At 44.9% G+C, this 21,978-nt stretch overlaps 1 protein-coding gene across 1 annotated transcript in view; it reads left to right on the top strand.

Annotated features, from left to right (window-relative positions):
* Nucleotides 1-21,978, top strand: part of MARK4 (microtubule affinity regulating kinase 4) — a 3,074,992-nt gene that overhangs the window by 302,608 nt on the left and 2,750,406 nt on the right. The window contains exon 4 of the mRNA XM_044080464.1: nucleotides 11,731-11,779. Within this exon, the coding sequence (XP_043936399.1) occupies nucleotides 11,731-11,779 (49 nt within the window). The remainder of the gene's footprint in view (nucleotides 1-11,730; nucleotides 11,780-21,978) is intronic.

The following is a 21,978-nucleotide window of genomic DNA, read 5'->3' as shown; positions in this document are numbered from 1 at the left end:
AGGCTCACCCAGACTCTGCTGCAATTTTGCTGTGAGGGGAAAGGTTAGTTTGCTTTTTATTTGTTGTATTTTGTATACTGTGATTTGTTTTCTTTCACCGTATTTTACTTGTATTCTGCTTTTACTGCACATTAAAACTTGAAAAGAGACCATAGGTCTGTCTCTTGCGAGTCAAACAGAAACACCACTGTCTTTCTAGTTGCCTGCCCCTTATGTTAATTTGACCATATATCTCATTTCCTTTCTGCTTTTACTGCCTGGTGTGAGTAAGCACAAAATTATCATTTTGTGAAATCATTCCCCTTCAACTATTTAAATTTATTGGCCATCCTACTGTATTCCATAGTACCAGAAGACAAAAGTGACCACCCCCTTTCGATCTATCTTGCTGTTTTAAAAATAGTGAGACTCCACTAAAACGTAACTTTTTTTTAGACGGGTAAAACTTGTTACCTCCTTTCACATCTAACTCCTCTAGTGTACACTGCAGTGTTTAGGAGAAACCATTTTTTTTTCATCTTACCTTTAAGCATCTATTGCAAAGACACCAGTTATTGGAGAACCCACATTCTGTCTCTCAGTAATCATCTTGGGATTAGTGCTTCTGTTTTTTTTCCTGGTGCAAAAAGGAGTGCAATTGCATTATTTCCTGGAGACTGCTAATCAGAAAGCTTAATAAGTGCTATATAGGTGACAGCTTGGAATCTGTGCTTATATTCTGATCCTGGTGAGAGTAGGAGCATAGTGCTTTGATTCCTGAATCTTTCTGGTTAGAGAGACAGTGTTTGTGCTTAACATACCTGATTGGTCTGGTTGCTATTTGAGGCATCTAGAAAAAGGCTACAAGCCTGCAGACCCTTGCATCATCTGGGACAAGACTGCGGATCACCAACAGGCTGTGGTCTGCTTCTCTTCTTGTTATTGGTGCTAACATTTTGCTTCTGGTGAGAGAAGCAAAGAATACTGTATCCCAACAGAGTGAAGTTGTGCTGAGACCAGCATTAGTAGTAACCAGGCAGTAGCCATTCATGCGATTCCCCTCTTTTCATCGTACTGCTTGATTTATTTCTAACTTCAGAATATCTCCCTAAATGCTTTATCCTTAAATTTTCAGAGTCTGTGTATTAGTTTCCCCTCAAGTGCTTGGCAGTGCTCTGTACAGACTCGGACACCTTGAGTGACATTTTTCCTGTAAAAGGATTATATAAGGAAGGAGTTCCAGTACTTAGTAATAGTGACCATCCCTCTTGGCATGTCTTAAGGTCAGTTCCCTGTGCTTTCTCCTATTAACCTGGTGAACTTGGGCATTCTGAGGCAGCACAGCAACTGCTTTATGTACACTGACATCCCTCTCCTCTTCTCTCCAAACACTCAGACATGTGAGGGATGCACTTATATATCCAAATTGGAAGCCATGCACTCTCAAGCCAAGACTGGAAAGGTTGTCAAGAGGAGGTCAACACCTGCACCACACCACATGCAACACATAGCCCTCCAGAACACCCACCATCACAGCTCCCACATAAAAACACAAAAACCACACACCTTCGTGGAAGTTCTCAATAGAAATGTACCCAAACAGCAGAGAACTCCAAGGCAGAAACGCACTCAACCACCAGAACATAAGCACAAACCACAAGACACATAACTCACCTACACAGTGTGCCCCTCAACCTAAGTCCCCAAGACAAAACAGCTTGCCCAGTACACTAATCATAGGTGACTCGGTAGTGAGGCACACTGATAAGGAGAAGGTAACAGCTGTTTATTAGGTGCCAAAATCTGACACACAACACACGCACTCAGGTCACTCCACAACAAGTACAAGTATGACTTTGTCACTGTCCATGTGAATGACCTGAGATGCACCTCCCTGGACTACATGAAAAGAGACATGGAAGGAGCTCTTGGATTATGTGGCCCAGGCAGGTATGACCCTAGCCCTGAGCAGCATCCTACCGTCACCCAGAATGATACCGCAGTACAAGCAGAAAATGATTGACTTCAACAATTGGTTAAGTTTCTGGTATCATTCTAGATCCAGTATCTGTCTGCTTGGGATGACATGATTGACAGACCTTGATGCTTTGCCAGAGATGGCCTGCATCTGTCACCCCCTGGGTTTCCGGATACTGGCTAAGGCTGTTGCGCACCCCTATAGTGCCTTTTTTAGCCAATGTTCCAAAGACCAAATTACCACCGTAAAAGCTATAAATAAATGCAGTCTGAGTGTCATGCTGCTAAACACTAGAAGTCTAAATCTCAAGATGCACTTGCTTGAAGTACTCTTAAAATTGAGAACATTGATATTTGTGCTGTAACGGAGACCTGGTTTAAAGCTGCAGAAAACACCCCTGCGTTACCAGGCTACAATTCATTCCACACCTTTCGGCCCCAGAACATGGACCAAAGCTCCAAAGGCAATGGTGTCTCTATATTCATAAAGGGTATGCACACTTCCAGACTAGTAGCCCAGCATAATGCATCTGAGATACTTCCGGTACAACTAATATTGGGTAAGATGGCGATCTGCTATATGTCCCCAACCATGTCCCAAGACTCACTCCACGTTCCTAAGCACCCTGGAAACTTTTCGGGTCCAACCCACCTCTCTCATACTAGGTGACTTCAACTACCCCTCCATTAACTGTAAAAACTACTCATGCACCAATACACTGGCCCAACGCTTCCTGAAATTCATCAATTCCAATGCCTTGGACCAGCTTATTCTTACTTCCACTAGAAGAAGCAACATCCTTGACCTGGTCATTACTAACATGGGCAACCATTGCTCTACACCAGTAGTCAATTCCTCTCTGGTTAGATCCGACCACAAATGAATCACCATGGAAATCCACATCTCACCCACACCCCCCGCAAAGGTAACCACCATGAAAAACTTCTCTAAAGCTGACTTTGGTCTCCTAAAAACAGAGGTGGCTAACTTCATGTCACACATGTCAATGAAAAATAGATGCATTACTGCTGAATCATGCACCAATGCACTGTACGAACATGTACATAAATGCATGGAACTAGCCATACCCAACAGAACCAAGATGCTCTCCTCCAAAAAAAAAGGAAGCCAATCTGGTGGTCCCCTGCCTTTAATAAACTCTACAATAGAAGGAAGAAACTGTTGCAGAAAAAGACTGGAAAAGCTCCCTTGTTAGTCTCAACAAAAAACAGCTATGAAAGCAGAATTGTTTCAGACACTAAAAACAATCACAAAGCCTTCTATAGTTGTATCAAGAATCTTCATGGCAATACCGAGGTTTGCTCTGAGTTATTGCACAATGATACCTCCTCTACTGAGCTAACAGATATTGCCAACATACTGGCCGACTGATTTAGTTCCAGCTTTACTCCCCCCCCCCCCCCAAAGGACCAATCACAATACCAGAGGAGTACCAGATACCCAGCATTACTGCAACACAGGTTAAAGTTGCATTGTCCAAGGCCAAGAGTACAGCTTCCATGGGGCCCAACAATATCGCTGGATGTGTTCTACATGAACTACAAAGTGAACTGGCACCACTTCTGTGTACCCTGTTAAGTCACAGCCTCACTTCAGGCTTTGTCCCTACCGAATGGCACACTGCTACAGTCATCCTTCTCCGTAAAGGAGCAGTGACTACAGACCCTGGGAATTATTGCCCCATTAGCCCGATGAGTCTGATATGTAAGGCTATGGAGTGCATCATCATGGACCTAATTAACAAGGATATAGGGAATCTCCAAACTCTAGATCCCACTCAGTTTGGTTTTGTGAAAGGTAGATCATGCCTGCTCAACCTTTGAGTCAGTCTCTAGAGCTGTGGATGAGGGCAAGGTAGTTCATACAGCCTACCTAGATCAGGCCAAAGTCTTTGATACCATTCCCCACTCAGGAATTATTGATAAACTCTCCAAACTAAGCATCAACCCCTATATCACTAGGTGGGTTGCAAATTGGCTCACAGAACCCACAGTGTGAAAGTAGCAGATTCCAGGTCAGACTGCCGACCATTCACGGGTGGAGTCCCACAGGGGGTTATTCCTGGGTCCTCTCTTGTTTGGCATCTTCTTCTCAGAAGTTCGTGCGAACATGGAGGGACTCTGGCTGACCAGGTTCACAGATGGCTGCAAGCTGAGAGCCATTATTAACTCCCCATGTGATGTAGACATTCTACAGAAAGGCCTCACTGAGACCAATGACTGGTGTCAAAACCATGGCCTTAAGCTTAATGTCAAAAAATGCATCATCATCCCCTTTGGGAAAATCTCAGTTCCCACTAATTACCACATCAACAGGAGCCCACTGAACACTGAAGGGCATTATAAGAGATCTGGGGACACAGGTTAACAGCACCCTCTCCTTTGTCCACCACATTGCCACTGTGGTCAGAAAGTCTTATGTGGCACATCTCATTACCAAGGGTTTTGCATCAAGGAAGAAAGAGGTCACCATCTCTCTCTACTCTTGCCTCATTAGGCCAATCATCGAGTGTAATGCCCCATTTGGCATGTACCTCACTAGACGCACGCAACAGCTGGAAAGGCCACAAAAGTACCTCAGGAAGAGGATCCTAGGCCTTAAACACATGTCCTACATGGACAGACTCAAAAAAACTCCAGCTATTCTCTGTCTCATATCGTCTACCAAGAGGCGATCTCTGCTTGACTTACAAAGCCATGTTTGACCCAGCTCTGTTAGAAATGCTACATCTAAAGCAATCCCAATCCCTCCGCACCATACGCTCCAGAGACCTCAACCTCATTACCACAGTCAACAGAACATGCTGGAGGGACAGGTTCATAACCCAGAGACTGCTCATGATGTCCTTCAAGGATGCATCTGCAGTCCTTACATATGGGTTGTCCTGCCTCAGGCAGCCCTTCGGTCGGCCGGATTCCAAAGTCTGGGTCCAGCGTCTGCTGATGTCGCCCCCTTCCCCGACGTCTGAGCACCTGGGGTATAAAAGCGTCAGCCGACGCCATCTTCCTCAGTCTTTCTTGCTGCACGGTGCCCGAAGCAGAAGCAGTTCGCAAGAGCCGGTCGGCCAGCTCCTGTGTTTTCAGCTACCAAAGTCTTTGAAAAAGCTAAGTACCCCGTTGGGGACTCTTTCTTGCCTCAGCCGATGTCAGATCAAACAGTTAAAGTTAATAATTGTTTAAATTGTGGGAAACAAATACCTCATAAGGATTTCCACTCTTACTGCATAACTTGCCTAGGCCCAGACCACGACGTCTCAGCCTGTACAGCCTGTGCTTCTTTCAATAAACGCACTCTTAGGCATCGGGCAGAGTTTGCAGAGGAATATTTTGGACAGATTTTCTGTTATAAAATGCCGTCGGAGCTTCTGACAGCTCATTTAACCAAAAAAACGTAAGGAGAAGGACCGACACACGCGGTCCGCGGTTTCGGCCAACTCCACGCCCAGGCCTACCGCTAGTGTCTCGGTCTCTGCTGAAACCGAATCTCTACCGGTTCCGACCGACGACACCGCACAACCGATACCTTGGTACCGGAGGCCTCCACTGGGTCGGTCTTAGAATTACCGTCTGAAGATGGTGCTCCGGAGATATCCGACACCATTTCTGTGGACAAAACTACTCCAGCACGTGGGGCAGCCAGGCCTCCTGTATCCATGTCCATTAAGGCTTTTACCCGTGCTAAAGCTGCAAAGCAGCCAAAATCTCTCCCTCCCAAGGCTATTCCTCAGGGATCCTCTACAGGTTCACAAATTTTGAGCTTAGCTGAGGACCTTATCTCCTTAATCATGGGCTCTCAGCCACACCTAGACAGGGGCTCTGAACCACCTCCAGGAAAAAGGCCCATGGTTGAGCAGACAGATCCCCAGTCCTCTGAGGAGGCCTCAAATGACTCTGCCCTTTCTGGCCTACGAGGATTCTGATGCAGAGGAATCTATTCCCTCGGCCTCCCCCCCTGAGGAGTTGTCCTTTGGGGAGACCCTTCACTCCATGAGAGAGCATTTCAAATGGCAAGGCCAGGAATTCTCTGATTCCAGGAAGAGGTTAAGGACTTTTTTGCATTTACCTCAGCATAGACCTTTGGCTATTCCTCCTGTTTTAAATGTGATAGAAGATGTGTACTCCGAGTCTAGTATTTCCCCAGACTCCCTTCCTCCGGCTCCTGTCAAACCCGACCGGTACTACAGGGTCCCGGACACACACCTTTTCCTTTACAAGGGCCACTCGGCTGACCCAGAGGCTATCTCCCAGGGGCCTAAAGGGGTTGCAACCCTCCACTACTAAGAACCCACTTCCTTCTGAAAGGGAATCCAGGGCTTTAGAGAGATGGGGTAAAAAAGTGTACACTTCTTCCACTCTTTCTATGAGAGCATTGAATTGTCAATTCCATATGATACAGTATCAAGAATATCTGTTAGATGAATTGCATAAGAAATTAACCTCTCCTGAACCCCTAGACCGCAAGGCGCTTCAGGATCTGGTGCATAACTCCCAGCAGATTAGCAACCATTTCTTACAGTGTGGTTACGATGCATTGGAAGCTTCATGTAGGTCAGCAATGACAGGTGCAGTCATACGTAGACATGCTTGGCTGAAGGAACAAACACTGCCAGATCATGTTAAAGCAAAGCTTCTGGATGCACCACTGGAAAAACAAAAGTTATTTGGTTCCTCAGCTCAAGAGGTCTTAAAGAAATTTGAGGAAAAGGCTAAATCAGTACAGACAGTCAAAGATTTTCTCCAGGTCCAACCACCAAGATTAAACAGAAATTGGCCTTCTAAGAATTGGTCCTTTCCAGACACAGACAGATTTCAAAGAGGCAAGAACAGGCGTGCCAGAGGTAGAGGGCAAGCTAGAGGCTCCTACAGAGGACATCAATGGCAGCCTCCTAATCAGAGAGGTAGTGCAGGATCTACAGCTGCTGCACAAGGACAAACTCAATGACTTGACTTTGACCCCGCCAACCAGGGCTCAATTGGAAAGCACCTTTGGGCGGAAAGCTATCTTTATTCTCAGAAAATTGGCACAGTATTCCAAGGGACAAATGGACACTGCAAATAATAGACAAAAGATACAGATTCCATTTTCATACATTACCAAAAAGACAAGGCATGCCAAACCTGCCACCAATTCAAAGGGCAGAGGCTTTCAAGCAAATTTCCAACCTACTGCAAATGAAAGCTATAGAAAAGGTTCCTCTCACAGAACAAGGCCAAGGATTTTATTCCAGACTATTCCTTGTCCCAAGAAAAGAAAAGCAATGGAGGCCTATCCTGGACTTGTCCGCACTGAATACTTATCTCATTGTGCCAAAATTCAAAATGCTGACCCTACAGCAACTCCTTCCCATGCTGGGCAAGGGGTCCTGGCTGGTAATTCTAGACCTCAAGGAGGCATACCTGCATGTCCCTATCAGACAAAGTTGCAGAAGACACCTCAGATTTCTTGCAGGTTCAGAGCATTATCAATTCTCAGCATTGCCCTTTGGCTTATCTACTGCGCCCAGAGTATTCACGAAATGCCTGGCATCAGTAATTGCACACTGCAGACTTCAGGGGATTCAAATATACCCATACCTGGACGACTGCCTTATACAAGCGGGCAGCCAACAAACATTGGTAAAGCACTTGAATTATGCCATCCGCCTACTTCAGGCCTTGGGATACACAGTCAACATTCAAAAATCAAGACTTGTTCCATCCCAAAGAATAATTTTCCTGGGTGCAAAACTAGATACAACCACCCAAATGGCTTTTCTCACAGAAGAAAAGCAAGAGCAACTACCGGATTATTTCAGAAGTCTGACAAAACAAACCCAGCTGACTGCAAGGAAAATCCTGCAGGCCCTGGGTTTCATGGCATCTTGCATTCTGCTGATTCCACAAGCAAGGCTGCATATGAGGAAACTACAATGGTACCTAAGGAGTCTATGGTCTCAACACAGTCACAGCCTAGAAGCTTTGATCCCCCTCATTCCATGCCTTCAAAAGGAATTTCTGTGGTGGGCTCAAGCAAGCCAGTCAAACATGGGTCTGCCTTTCAGCAAACCAAATATCAGCCAAACCATTACCACGGACGCCTCAGACCATGGATGGGGAGCACACATGGAGGGCAGATGCATTCAAGGACAATGGACACCAAAAGAATTGCGCCTGCACATAAACCAAAAGGAAATGCTGGCAGTGATACATTCAATCGAGGCCTTCAAACACTTTCTGCATCAAGGCCACCTGCTAATAAAGACAGACAATACCACAGTTATGTGGTACATAAACAAGCAAGGAGGTACCCATTCTTACCCTCTTTGCAGGCTGGCAATGAATCTTTGGGAAGTTTCCCTGAAACTCAATATAGAGCTGCAATCCCAGTTTGTACCAGGAAAAGACAATGTACTGGCGGACAGCCTAAGCAGAAATATCATGGATCCACACGAATGGATGCTGCACCCAGATACCTTCCTTCAGATAACACAAACATGGGGAAGGCCTGACATAGATCTTTTTGCCTCCCACCACAACCATCAACTAAAGAAATTCTGCACAAGGACATACCATCCACAAGCATGGAAAGTGGATGCCCTCTCTTTCAGCTGGAATACTCTAACAGTATATGCATTCCCACCTCTTCCATTAATGACCAAGGTCTTACTGAAGATCAGGACAGAACAGCCAAAAGTGATTCTGATAGCTCCGGACTGGCCAAGACAGCACTGGTACCCACTGTTAAGGAGCATGTCACGCACGAAACCATGGCCTCTACCACAATGGCCACTTCTTCTGACACAACACAATTACAGAACTCTGCACTCCAGCCTAAAAACCTTGCAGCTGACAGCCTGGAAAATACCTTGACTCCTCGCCAGGATAAACTATCCAAGAGAGTAAAGGATATCATCATGGAAGCTCGGAGGCCTTCCACAAGAAAGGCATATTCAGCAAAATGGAAAAGATTTCGCACTTGGAACACCGCAAGGGGCCAGGATCCGACAATGATGAGCATTCCACATATCCTGGAATACTTGGCAGAAATGCTCCATAATGGCCTTTCTTACTCTTCCATAAAAATTCATGCTTCAGCAATTTCAGCAGAGTATAACACTGATCCACCTGTCTTTTCTCATCCTCTGCTAAGGCAGTTTCTAAGAGGGATAAAAAACATCAACCCTCCAAGGAAACCACCAGTGCCTACATGGGACCTTAACTTCATGTTGGAAAAATTAACTCTACCTCCCTTTGAACCAGCAGCATCTTCAGAACAACAGTTCCTGTCTTGGAAGACTGCCTTCCTTCTGGCCATAACCTCAGCAAGAAGAGTATCTGAGTTACAGGCCCTCATGGCAGTACAACCATTCCTTATTTTTCATCAGGACAGAGTCTCATTGAGAACCAAGCCTTCATTCATGCCAAAAGTGGTATCCAGGGTTTCATTGAACCAAGCTATTCACCTGCCTACCTTCTTTCCAAATCCACAAAACAAAGGAGAGAAACTTCTGCACACCCTGGACATTCACAGACAGTTGTGCTACTATTTGGACAGAACTAAGACTTGCAGAAAAACTGACCAGCTCTTTGTAGCATATGCTGCTGGTGTACAAGGAAGATCAATTTCCAAACAGACAATTTCAAAATGGATAGGGAATTGCATTTGATTCTGTTACTCTTTTCATGGCAAAACTGTGCCAGCTAACATTAGACCTCATTCCACTAGAGCCACAGCCACCTCCACAGCCTTCTTAAGAGGAATGGCTACAAAGGACATTTTAGAAGCTGCTACATGGAGCTCCGTGCATACTTTTTCCAAGCATTACAACTTACCTTTATATTCCAGATCCAGAGCAGGCTTTGCTACTGCAGTCCTGCAGGGCATTTTAGCTACACCATCCCTTTCTTAGGGCCTACCTCCCCCAGCTTGGCTATGGTATTCTACCCATATGTAAGGACTGCAGATGCATCCTTGAAGGACATAGTACAGTTTTGTACCTACCATAAATGTAGATGTCCGATAGGTATGCATCTGCAGTCAGGTTTTCCCTCCCTCCTACCCCTCTGTGGTATTCCTTGGGTACTTATCCCTCTTTCTAGCTAGCTGGGGTCATCTATTATGGTGTATTTGTTTTATATTGCTGTGCATGTTTGAAATTTTTTGCATCTCTCCAAATTTAGCCTTCCTTAGAGGGCACCTGGCATCTGGGGCAAGAAAAACTGAGGAAGATGGCGTCGGCTGACGCTTTTATACCCCAGGCGCTCTGACATCGGGGAAGGGGGCGACATCAGCCGACGCCGGACCCAGACTTTGGAATCCGGCCGATCGAAGGGCTGCCTGAGGCAGGACAACCCATATGTAAGGACTGCAGATGCATACCTATCGGACTTCTACATTTATGGTAGGTACAAAACTGTACTTTCTGGAATAGACTTTTCATACATGTCAAGCAGAGCACCTCACTGTGACCCTCTTCAAGAGAAATCTTGATGAGTGGATGGGAAATAGAAAGTTCACCCTGGGGATCACTCCAGTGGGGCTACTTTATAGAAGCACTGGGAATTAACGTCGGGTGGCACAAGGCCAGGGCACTTTTGTGGGCTAGGCTTGTGAAGGCTCCAGGGTCATTAGCCTAGTACACACCTATGAACCTATGAAATTTCTGTTTGAGAGTAGAGCACTTAACCAATAAACTATTTCAAACCATTGATTGTTACTGCTGCGCCTTGGAATGTTTGTCCAATTGCAGTCACTGAGGTACAGTTTTGGTTATTGGTAAAGTTTGTACCTCTATATTACAGCTTTGTGGTTGAAGGATTATTGTATGACATTATCATCAGGTAAAATGTACAATTTCTGATTGGAGGGAATATTCCAGAAGAAACCATGTCAGCTGAGAAAACTGATAGTTTTGTACATTGTGAATGAATTTAAGTTACTGTAGTCTGTGATTTTAGATTACCAGTTTGTGTAATGTCAGTATGCTGCCAATCCCATTTTGAGAAAAATTTATTGCCACAGCATGATTTATATCAAAAGGGCTTAGTTTGAGATGGAACAGAGTCAGACGTTTACACTGTACAAACTTTTTATCATCGTAGATGTTGCTGTCTTCTGAGTGGGGATTGGAGATAATGGAGGCCTTTAATTAAGCAACTGATTTAACTGAGAGATAACATTATCTTTTCATTTCTATGACTGTGACAGTGCCTAAGCAGAAGACTGTCTCTGTATTTGTATGTGTGTGTTTATAATTTGACCTTGATCACCAGGGTTGGGGTTTCTTAGCTGAAAGGGTGAAGCTCTTAAGGGAAAACTCAATACCTACCTGTCCAGAAGGCTGTTGTTGGCCAGTGGCATTGACACCAGCATGCTATGCTAGAGGTCTTTGGTTTGAATCCCAGTTGAAAGCTAATATTATCCTTTCCCTTCTGTAATTGTAATAGTGCCCAAATCAGTTAAAAGATGTGAGTTGTATTTGGAAAGAATATATTTGTGTGTGTGTGTGTGTGTTTGTAATTTGACCTAGATCATCATGCTGGGGATTTCATAGCTGAAAAGCTAAAGCTGTTATGAGAAAACTCAATACCTGTCTGTCCAGAAGGCTGCTGTTGGCACAACAGCTGTAATACCAGCACTGTAATGTGCGCTTTGTTATTGGATATGATTCCCAAATGAGACCTAATCTTAACCTTTCACTTCTTATATTAACTTTTTTTTTATTAGTATTCTGGATTAATTGTTGTCTTGTTTTTTTTTTTTTTTTTTTACAGCTTTTCAGAGAAGTTAGAATAATGAAGGGGTTAAATCATCCAAATATTGGTGAGTAGAATTATCCTTTTCTTAAAAGATTTAATTTTCTCATGTACATAGACACTGCAGATTGCACTGGCATTCTTTTCTGCTCTTGCATACGTTATGATTTTTGTAATAGGATTATAGGACCATAGGAAGTTCCTAGGCTATTGGCCCTGAGGCCCTTATAAGCCTAGCCAAGAGTTTAGCCCATGTTTGTACAAGTCCGCACTCAATGTCTAGCAGGGAGACAGGTGGAATCCCAGGGGTGATTTTCTGTTTCCTATCCAGTTATCTAGATTGCGCTTAAAAAGGTATAATGAGGTCCTCTGCTTGACGTGGATAGGGTTTCTATTCCACAGGTGGGGGAGTCTTTGGGACACATGTCTGTTCCACCAACAAGTCCTATTGATGTCACAGACCAGATTGAGGTCGCGCGTGTGGGTTACTTGAGTGGAACTTGACTTGCGGATATGCAGCAGTCCCATCAAGGTGGGGTCTGACATTGCTTTGTATGCCAGACAGAGGTCACCTCTGAGGAGTCTGTATGAGAATGAGTAGAGGGACAGGACTTTTAGCCTACCTGTGTAGTTTAGATGTTTGAGGCCCTGGGGGCATTGTACTCAATGATGGGCCTTATAAGGGAAGAATACAGGGATGATATGACCTCCTTGTCCCTGGATGACATACCTTTACTTATGAGGTGAGCCATGTAGAAAGCTTTTCATACAATGGAAGCAACAGGGTGCCCAAAAGTCAGGTTGCTATCAACTTGGGTGCTGAAATCCCCTCACTAATGATTGCGTGCTTAGGACATTGTTATTAATGTGATAATCTGTAGGGATGTCACTCTCCCAAAAGGGGATGATAATGCATTTTTTGGTATTCAGCTTGAGACTGTGATTCTGGCATCAGTCATTAGCTTGCATGAGACCCTCTTGGAAGATGTCTGCATCACTAGGGGAACTGAAGACAGCACCCGACTTGCAGTCATTGCAGACTTGGTCAGCCATAGCCCACTGGTTTTGGCCTGCACCTCAGAAAAGTATATCCCAAATAACAGAGGCCCTGAGACTGATCCCTGTGGTATGCTGCTCATTATGGGTCTACTGCTTTAGGTGGCTTCCCCTATTTTGACTAAGTGGGATTTTCTTCGTGTTTCACTGTTGCAGTCATTACATTTGGGCAGTCTGCTGGCAGGTTGTCCTCAGTCGGCTTGACTTCCAAAGTCTTGGGTCCTGCGTCGGTTGCTGTCTCCTCTTCCATGACATCAGGTAGTCTAGGGTATAAAACAAGCAGCCAACGCCATTTTCTTTAGTCTTTCTTGCCGCGCGGTGCCCGAAGCAGAAGCAGTTCGCAAGTGCCGGTCGTCCGACTCCTGAAATTTTCGAATTCGAGTTTCAGATCTGAAGTCTTCACTAAAGCTAAGTACCCCATTGGGGAAACTTTTTCTTGCTCCATGCCGATGTCAGTAAAAGTTAATAATTGCATTACTTGTGGGAAGCAAATACCTCATAAGGATTTCCATTTATACTGTATTCCTTGCCTAGGCCCTGATCATAACATGCCTAGCTGTCAGTTTTGTGCTAGATTTAACCAACGCACTATTAAGCGTCGGTATATCTTTGCTTCAAAATATTTTGGAAACAGATTTAACTATCCTGAAATGTCATCGGATAGCAATCCGAATACCGGAATTCACAAAAAATGCAAAGAAAAGGACAGAGGCAGACCGTTGAGGTCCAAAACCGACGACGAAGCTTCTCCTAAGCCAGTCGCCGGTTTGCCGATACTCAGTGAGGCGCTTTCGCAGTCCCTGATACTTGGTACTTTCGAGTTGCAGGCCTCTACCGAGACCCATGTGGAGTCCAGCATGCCGCAAGATTCTCAAGGTATTGTACCCACGGATGTCTCTCCCTTGGATAGGTCCAGAGCTGCTATGCAGGCACTGGCTTCGGCGGGTGTCTTCAGGCCACAGCATTTTTATATAAAACCAACGCCAGCCTCAAAATCAAAGACAAGCAACTTCTAAAGCTAAATAAACAGACGCATGAGCCACGTGCCCAGGCCTCTATGCCCAAAAATCAGATGATCAAAATGGCTGAAGACCTAATTACCTTGATCAGGGGTTCCCAACCCGCCCCCCCCCCCTCCACCCCCGATAAGAGGCCTAGGCAAGACACTGATTATGAATCTTCAGATCAGGTTTCTATTTCTTCTTATCAGGAATTTTCTGTACCACCCTATGAGGATTCTGATGCAGAGGAATCTATCCATCTCCATCTCCTCCTGAAGATTATTCCTTTGGAGAAGCCCTGCATGCTTTGAGGGAGCATTTTCACTGGGAGAGTCAAGATTTCTCAGAATCAAAAAAGAGGCTTAGGGATTTCCTTCTTCTCCTTCAGCATAGGTCTTTACCCCCTGTTTTAGACGTTGTGGATGATGTGTTTTTGGAGTCAAGCTTGACTCCAAACTCCTTACCTCCAGCTCCTAGCAAGCCAGACAGATATTACAGGGTTCCTGACTCTCACAAATTTTTGTTTAAAAACCCTGCTGCTAACCCTGAAACTATTTCACAGGGTCCAAAAGGTGTTAAGGCCTCAACAGCAAAAAATCCTACCCCCTCTGACAGATTCCCAGGGCACTGGATAGATGGGGAAAGAAGGTTTATACATCTGCAACCTTGGCAATTAGGGCCTTAAACAACCAGTTTCATATGCTCAGATATCAACAACATGCTATGGGATTACTGAAACAGAAAATGATGATGATTTCTGAATGTGCAGAAAATAAAGAATTGCAGGAATTATTGCATGCAGCAGAACAAGTTGGAAAGCATACTTTGCAATGTGGTTTTGATTCCTTAGAGGCCTCCTGCAGGGCCACAGTTACTGGATCTGTGATTGAGGCATGCCTGGCTAAAACAGCAAAATTTGCCTGATCATGCTGAAGCTAAATTGCTGGATGCACCTTTACAGCATGATACTCTGTTTGGTATTAAGGCAGAAGATGTTTTAAAGAAAATGGAAGACAAAGCAAAGTCTATGCAAACTGTAAAAGACTTCTTACAAGTGCAGCCACCAAGTTTCAGTAGACACTGGCCCACAAAAAATGTGTCCTTTCCTGTGTCCGACAGAGCTCCACGGGGCAAATCCAGGTACCCTAAAGGTTCTAGATACCAGTCACAGGATTCTTACAGGTCAAAGCAATGGGGTGCTTCTACCTCCAAATCTGGAGGAAATAAAGCACATCCCTACAGTAAACAGTCTCAATGACTTCTCTCTGCCATCACCAAGCACTTATCTTTTGGCAGCACCCTTAAGGAGAAAATTAGCACTTTATGCTCAAAATTGGCAGTTAATAACCCAGGACAAGTGGGTGTTAAACATAGTATCTCAGGGATACAGATTCCATTTCCACACACTGCCAATTGCAAATGGTTGGCCAGATATGCCAAAAAATCAATGGGCAGAGGCACAGAAACAAGTTACGTCCCTCCTGGATATGGGGGTTATTCAGCCAGTGCCAGAACAGGAAAAAGGTCAAGGGTTTTATTCAAGACTGTTCGTGGTACCCAGAAAAGACAAGGCCTGGTGCCCAGTACTGGATTTATAAATTCTGAACACATTCCTAGACATTCCAAAATTCAAATTGCTAACTTTGCAGCAGCTTCTGCCCATGCTGGGCAAGAACGCTTGTCTGGTGACATTAGACTTAAAAGAGGCATACCTGCATATCCCAATAAGGGAATCGTGCAGAAGATACCTCCTTTTCAAGGCTGGTTTTATGCATTACCAATTCTCTGCACTGTCCTTTGGCTTATCTAGTGCGCCCAGGGTCTTTACAAAGTGCCTGGCACCAGTAATTGCATTTTGCAGACAAAGAAGTATACAAATCTATCCTTACTTGGACGACTATCTCATTCAAGCAGAGAAGAAGTACATTCTTCTTCAGCATCTGGCGTTTGTGAAAAGCCTTCTAACATGCCTAGGGTACACAATAAACGAAAAGAAATCACAACTGGTACCCTCTCAAAAGATAACATTCCTGGGTGCAAGCTTGAATACTACTGCCCAGATAGCTTTCCTCACGCCAGACAAAGACAACTGACTATTTACTTCAAACAGATGGTAACAAATACCCAGTTATCTGCAAGACAAACTCTGCAGGCTTTGGGGTTCATGGCATCCTGCATTCTACTGATTCCATATGCAAGACTGCATATGAGGAAACTACAGTGGTACCTAAAAAGTTTATGGAGTCAACATTGTCACAGTCTGTAAACAATGATTCCTCTCATTCCCTGCCTACAACAGGAGTTTCTTTGCTGGGCAAAGGCATGTCACCAAAACATGGGATGGGCTTTCACTCTACCCCCTGCCAGCCAAACCTTAACTACAGACGCATCAGACTATGCATGGGGGGCCCACCTGGTGGGAAGATGCATTCAGGGCATATGGACCCCAAAACCAATGCATCTGCATATCAACCAAAAAGAGATGTTAGCTGTTCAAAATGCCCCGACAGCCTTCAAGGACTTGCTTCATCCAGGACAACTACTGATAAAGACGTACAACACCACGGTTATGTGGTACATAAGCAGGGGGACGCACACTCTTACCCCCTTTGCAGACTAGCCATGGCACTGTGGAACACAGCCTTGACTTACCAAGTATATCTTCAAGCTCAATTCCTGCCAGTAAAGCAAAATACTCTGGCGGACGACTTAAGCAGAAACCTTATGGACCCTCACGAGTGGAAACTAGATCCACAAGTCTTCTGCATGATATAAAGAAATGGAGAAAGTCTTCTGCATGATAAACAAATGGGGGAGCCCGGACATGGCCCTATTTGCCTCTCCTCGGAATTATCAACTGGACAAATTCTGCACAAGGACTTATCACAGACAAGCATGGAAAGTGGATGCCCTATCCTTCAGTTGGAAAAACCTATCGGTTTATGCCTTTCCTCCTCTGCCTCTTCTTCCCAAGGTCCTACTAAAGGTCAGACAAGAAAAAACAGAGAGTATACTAATTGCCCCGGACTGGCCCCACCAACAGTGGTATCCAATCCTAAGGAATATGTCTCAATTCCCAGCTTGGTACTTGCCTCAAATACCTCACTTACTGTCTCAGCAAAACAATCAGATCCTGCACAATCAGCTCCAAACACTGAACTTGGCAGCATGGCTGATCATGTAGTTATTCAAACAACACCTCTCAGTAAATCTGTGATGGATGTCATTTTGGAAGCCAGAAGGCCTAGTACTAGAAACTCTTATGCTGATAAATGGAAGAGATTCTGTGCGTAGAACCAAGCACAAGGAACTGACACAGCAGAGCCAAATATTCCTCAGATTTTACAATACTTAACTGAGATGCTTGACAAAGGCCTATCTTTTTCATCAATTTAATTCCATGCTTCTGCCATCTCGGCTCATTACAACACAGAGCCACCAATCTTTTCTCATCCTTTGCTAAAGCAGTATCTTAGAGGGGCCAAAAATTTAAGGCCTCCAAGATCATCACCAATTCCTGCATGGGGCCTCAATTTTGTGTTTGAAAAGCTCACCCTGCCTCCTTTTGAACCAGCTGCTACTGCAGATCTGAAGTTCTTATCATGGGAAAACAGCTTTGCTCCTGGCAATTACTTCAGCAAGAAGGGTTTTGGAGCTACAGGCCCTCATGGCTGTGGAGCATTTTATCATATTTTACCCAGACAGGGTGTCCCTCAGGACCAATCCTTCCTTTATGCCTAAGGTGGTTTCCAGTGTGGCTCTTAACCAAACTGTTCATCTGCCAACTTTTTATCCAAATCCGCAGAACAAGGGGGAGCGGATTCTGCATTCCTTGGATGTACACAGACAACTAAGATTCTACTTGAGCAGGACTAAAGCTCTAAGTAAAACTGAGCAGCTACTGGTGGTATTTGCTGCAGGATCAGAGGGAAAGGCTATTTCAAAGCAGATAAGCCACTGCATTCGTTTCTGCTACTTACATCATAGTAAACCGGTGCCCAAGGGCATAAGGTCTCATTCCACCAGGGCTGCAGCTACATCAGCAGCTTTTCTCAGAGGGGTACCAACCAAAGACATTCTAGAAGCTGCTACTTGGAGTTATGTTCACACTTTTACAAAGCATTATCATTTGCCTCTCTTCTCCAAGTCCAGGGCAGGCTTTGCCACTGCAGTTCTGCAGGGCCTTATAGCCACCACTAATGCAGTTTAGCTCCAGTCTGTCATCATAGCTTTGGGATTCTACCCAAATGTAATGACTGCAACAGTGAAACACGAAGAACATAGTACAGATGTTCTTTGGGAACCTTTTCTTGCCTCAGTCCGATGTCAGAAAAAGTTAATTGCATTTCTTGTGGGAAGCAAATACCTCATAAGGACTTTCATTCTTATTGTATACCTTGCCTAGGCCCAGACCACAACGTCACTGGTTGTCTGTTTTGTGCTAGGTTCAGTAAAAGAACTATAAAGTTAATAAAATGCATAAAAAACGCAAAGATGAAGACAGGCAGCCTAGATCCAAGCCAGACTCCGAGGCCTCGGCTGGGCCGTCTCCGGTTTTCAGTGAGGCGCCTAAGCAGCCCCTGACGACCACACAATTGGAACCCCAGACCGCTTCGGATTCTCAAACAGAGAGTACTAGGCTGACGCAGCCATTTTCTTTAGGCCCTACCGACAACATTGCAGAAGGAGAAACCGCTGCTGTGGAAACTCCTTCGGTTACAGAAGGTGTCTTCAGGCCGACTACTTTCACCATAAAATCTTATGCTAAGCTTAAGACTCCACTAAAACCTAAAAAGACTGTACTTCAGTCTCCAGTTCAAGGCCCCATGCCTAAGAAACAGATGCTCAAGATGGCTGAAGATTTGATTACTCTGATCAGGGGTTCCCAACCCCCCCCCCCCCCCAGACAAAAGGCCCAGACAAGAGGAGGATTATGCCTCCTCTGAACAAGTTTGTATTTCCTCAGACTCCTCTGAGGAGCAGGATTACTTCTTTCCCCCTTATGAAGATTCTGATTCTAATGCTGAAGATTCCATTCCCTCAGCATCTCCCCTTGAAGACTATTCCTTTGGGGAAACCTTACATACCATGAGGGAACATTTCCACTGGGAAGGTCAGGACTACTCCGACTCAAAGAAAAGGCTCCGAGAGTTTCTTTTACTTCCTCAGCACAGACCACTTGCTATCCCTCCAATTTTAGACATCGTGGATGATGTTTACTTAGAATCTAGTCTAAATCCAGATTCTCTGCCTCCTGCTCCAGCCAAACCAGACAGATATTATAGAGTGCCCGACTCACACAGATTCCTTTACAAAAGCCCTGTTGCTGACCCAGAGACAATCTCCCAGGGTTCCAAAGGGGCTAAGGCGTCTATGGCTAAAAATCCTGTACCCTCTGAAAGGGATTCCAGACCACTAGATAGGTGGGGGAAGAAGGTTTACACCTCACCTACTCTAGCTATGATAGCACTAAATTGTCAGTTTCACATGCTGAAATGTCAGCAATTCCTAATGTCTCAATTAAAACAAAAGATGAGCACACACTCTCAACAGTCTGAATTCAAGGAAATGCAGGATCTGTTGCATACAGCAGAACAGGTGGGCAAACATACTTTACAATGTGGATTTGACTCCTTGGAAGCTTCCTGTAGAGCAGCTGTTACTGGGTCTGTCATACGTAGGCATGCTTGGTTAAAGGAACAAACACTGCCTGATCATGTTAAAGCAAAATTACTAGATGCACCTTTACAGCAGGATGTCTTATTTGGGGTTAAAGCAGAACAGGTTTTAAAGAAAATGGAAGATAAGGCAAAATCTATGCAGACGGTCAAAGATTTCTTACAGGTATAACCCCCTCGCTTCAACAGAAATTGGCCAACAAAAAATTGGTCCTTTCCAGCTTCTGACAGACCACAGAGGGGGTAAATACAGACGCCCAAGGGGCAGAGGTCAAGCACAAATCCCTTACAAACCTCGCCAATGGGGCACTGCAACACAGAAGGGAGGAGAAGACAGGCCCCAAACTTCTAGAAGACAAACACAATGACTTGACCCTCAAACTGCCAAGCAAAGCCCTCTTGGCAGCTCCCTTGGAAGGAAAATTAGCACTTTTTGCAGACAACTGGTGCATCATCACAAAGGACAAATGGACAGATTCCATTTCCACGCCTTGCCAAGGATAAAAGGAATGCCAAACCTGCCACATCAATGGGCAGAGGCACAAAAACAAATTGCAGCTCTCATGGACATGAGAGCCATTCAACTGGTACCCACACAGGAGCAAGGCCAAGGTTTTTACTCAAGGCTCTTCCTAGTCCCCAGAAAGGACAATGCATGGAGACCCATTCTGGACCGTTCAATTCTAAACACCTACTTGCAAGTACCAAAATTCAAGATGCTAACACTACAGCAGCTTCTTCCTATGTTGGGCAAGAAGGCTTGGCTAGTAACGCTGGATCTCAAGGAGGCATACCTGCATGTCCCTATCAGACAGAATTGCAGAAGATGCCTCCGTTTCATTGCAGGTTCAACTCATTACCAATTCTCTGCACTGCCCTTTGGCTTATCTACTGCGCCCAGGGTCTTCACAAAATGCGTGGCACCAGTAATTGCATACTGCAGACAAAGAGGAATCCAAGTATACCCACATCTGGACGACTGCCTCATCCAAGCAGAAAGCAAGGACATTCTCCTACAACAACTGGCATTTGTCAAACACCTTCTAAGTTGCCTATGGTACACAGTAAATGAAAAGAAATCAAAACTAGTGCCCTCACAGAACATGACATTCCTGGGTGCCAGCTTGAATACAATGGCCCAAATGGATTATCTCATGCCAGACAAGCAACTACAACTAACTCAATACTTCAAAATAATGGCAACAAAGACCCAACTCCCTGCAAGAAAAATTCTGCAGGCCTTGGGATTCATGGCATCTTGCATTCTACTAATACCATGTGCAAAACTGCATATGAGGAAATTACAATGGTACCTGAAAAGCGTATGGACTCAACACAGCCACAGCTTGGAAACAATGATACCACTCATTATTCCCTGCCTTCAACAGGAGTTTCTATGGGGGTCACAGGCATGTCACCTCAACAGGGGTCAGCCTTTCACCTTACCCCCAGCCAGGCAAACTATGACTACAGATGCATCGGACTATGCATGGGGGGCACACATGGCAGGACAGTGCGTTCAAGGCAAATGGACTACAGATCAAATAAATCTGCACATCAATCAAAAAGAAATGCTAGCTGTACAGAATGCTCTGACAGCCTTCAAGGACCTCTTACATCCAGGATAACTTATAATAAGGACAGACAATACCACAGTAATGTGGTACATATACAAGCAAGGGGGTACACACTCATACCGTGTATGCAGGCAAGCAATGACCTTGTGGAACACAGCACTGACTTACCAAGTTCAATTACAAGCACAATTCCTGCCAGGAAGAAAGAACACATTGGCTGGCGACCTAAGCAGAGACATCATAGATCCCCACGAGTGGAAACTGGATCCGCAAGTATTTGCAATGATAACTCAAAAATGGGGACGCCCAGACATAGACCTGTTTGTCAATCCCCAAAACTATCAGCTATCAAAATTTTGCACAAGGACATTCCACCATCAAGCCTGGAAAGTGGACGCACTCTCTTTCAGTTGGAAGATGTTGACAGTATATGCCTTTCCTCCACTGCCCCTTCTAACAAAGGTGCTGCTGAAAGTCAGAATGGAGAGACCACAGATGATACTCATTGCCCCAGACTGGCCATGCCAGCACTGGTACCCACTACTAAGGAACAGGGCCCATGGCCCACCATGGATTTTACCACAAATTCCTCATCTGCTCACACAGCAAGACAGTCAGATTCTACACAGCCAGCTCAAGACCTTAAATCTGGCTGCATGGCGAATCACCTAAACAGCCAGCCAGCTCCTCTTTCACAAGCTGTTATGGATGTCATTCTGGAGGCCAGGAGGCCCAGCACCAGGAAAGCCTACTCAGACAAATGGAAAAGATTTTGCACCTGGAACCAGGCTAAAGGCCAAAATCCCCTTGAGCCGGACATACCTCAAATTCTACAATATTTAACTGATATGTTACACAAAGGACTTTCCTTTTCATCTATTAAAATCCACGACTCAGCTATTTCTGCTCACTACAACACGGATTTTCCCTTTTTTTCACACCCACTTCTAAGGC

The sequence above is a fragment of the Protopterus annectens genome, chromosome 1.part0, assembly GCF_019279795.1.
Source record: "Protopterus annectens isolate FY-2018-M chromosome 1.part0, PAN1.0, whole genome shotgun sequence".
NCBI classification, from domain to species: domain Eukaryota; kingdom Metazoa; phylum Chordata; order Ceratodontiformes; family Protopteridae; genus Protopterus; species Protopterus annectens.
The sequence above is the reverse complement of the archived record's forward strand: the minus strand, read 5'-3'. Positions and strand labels throughout refer to the sequence as shown.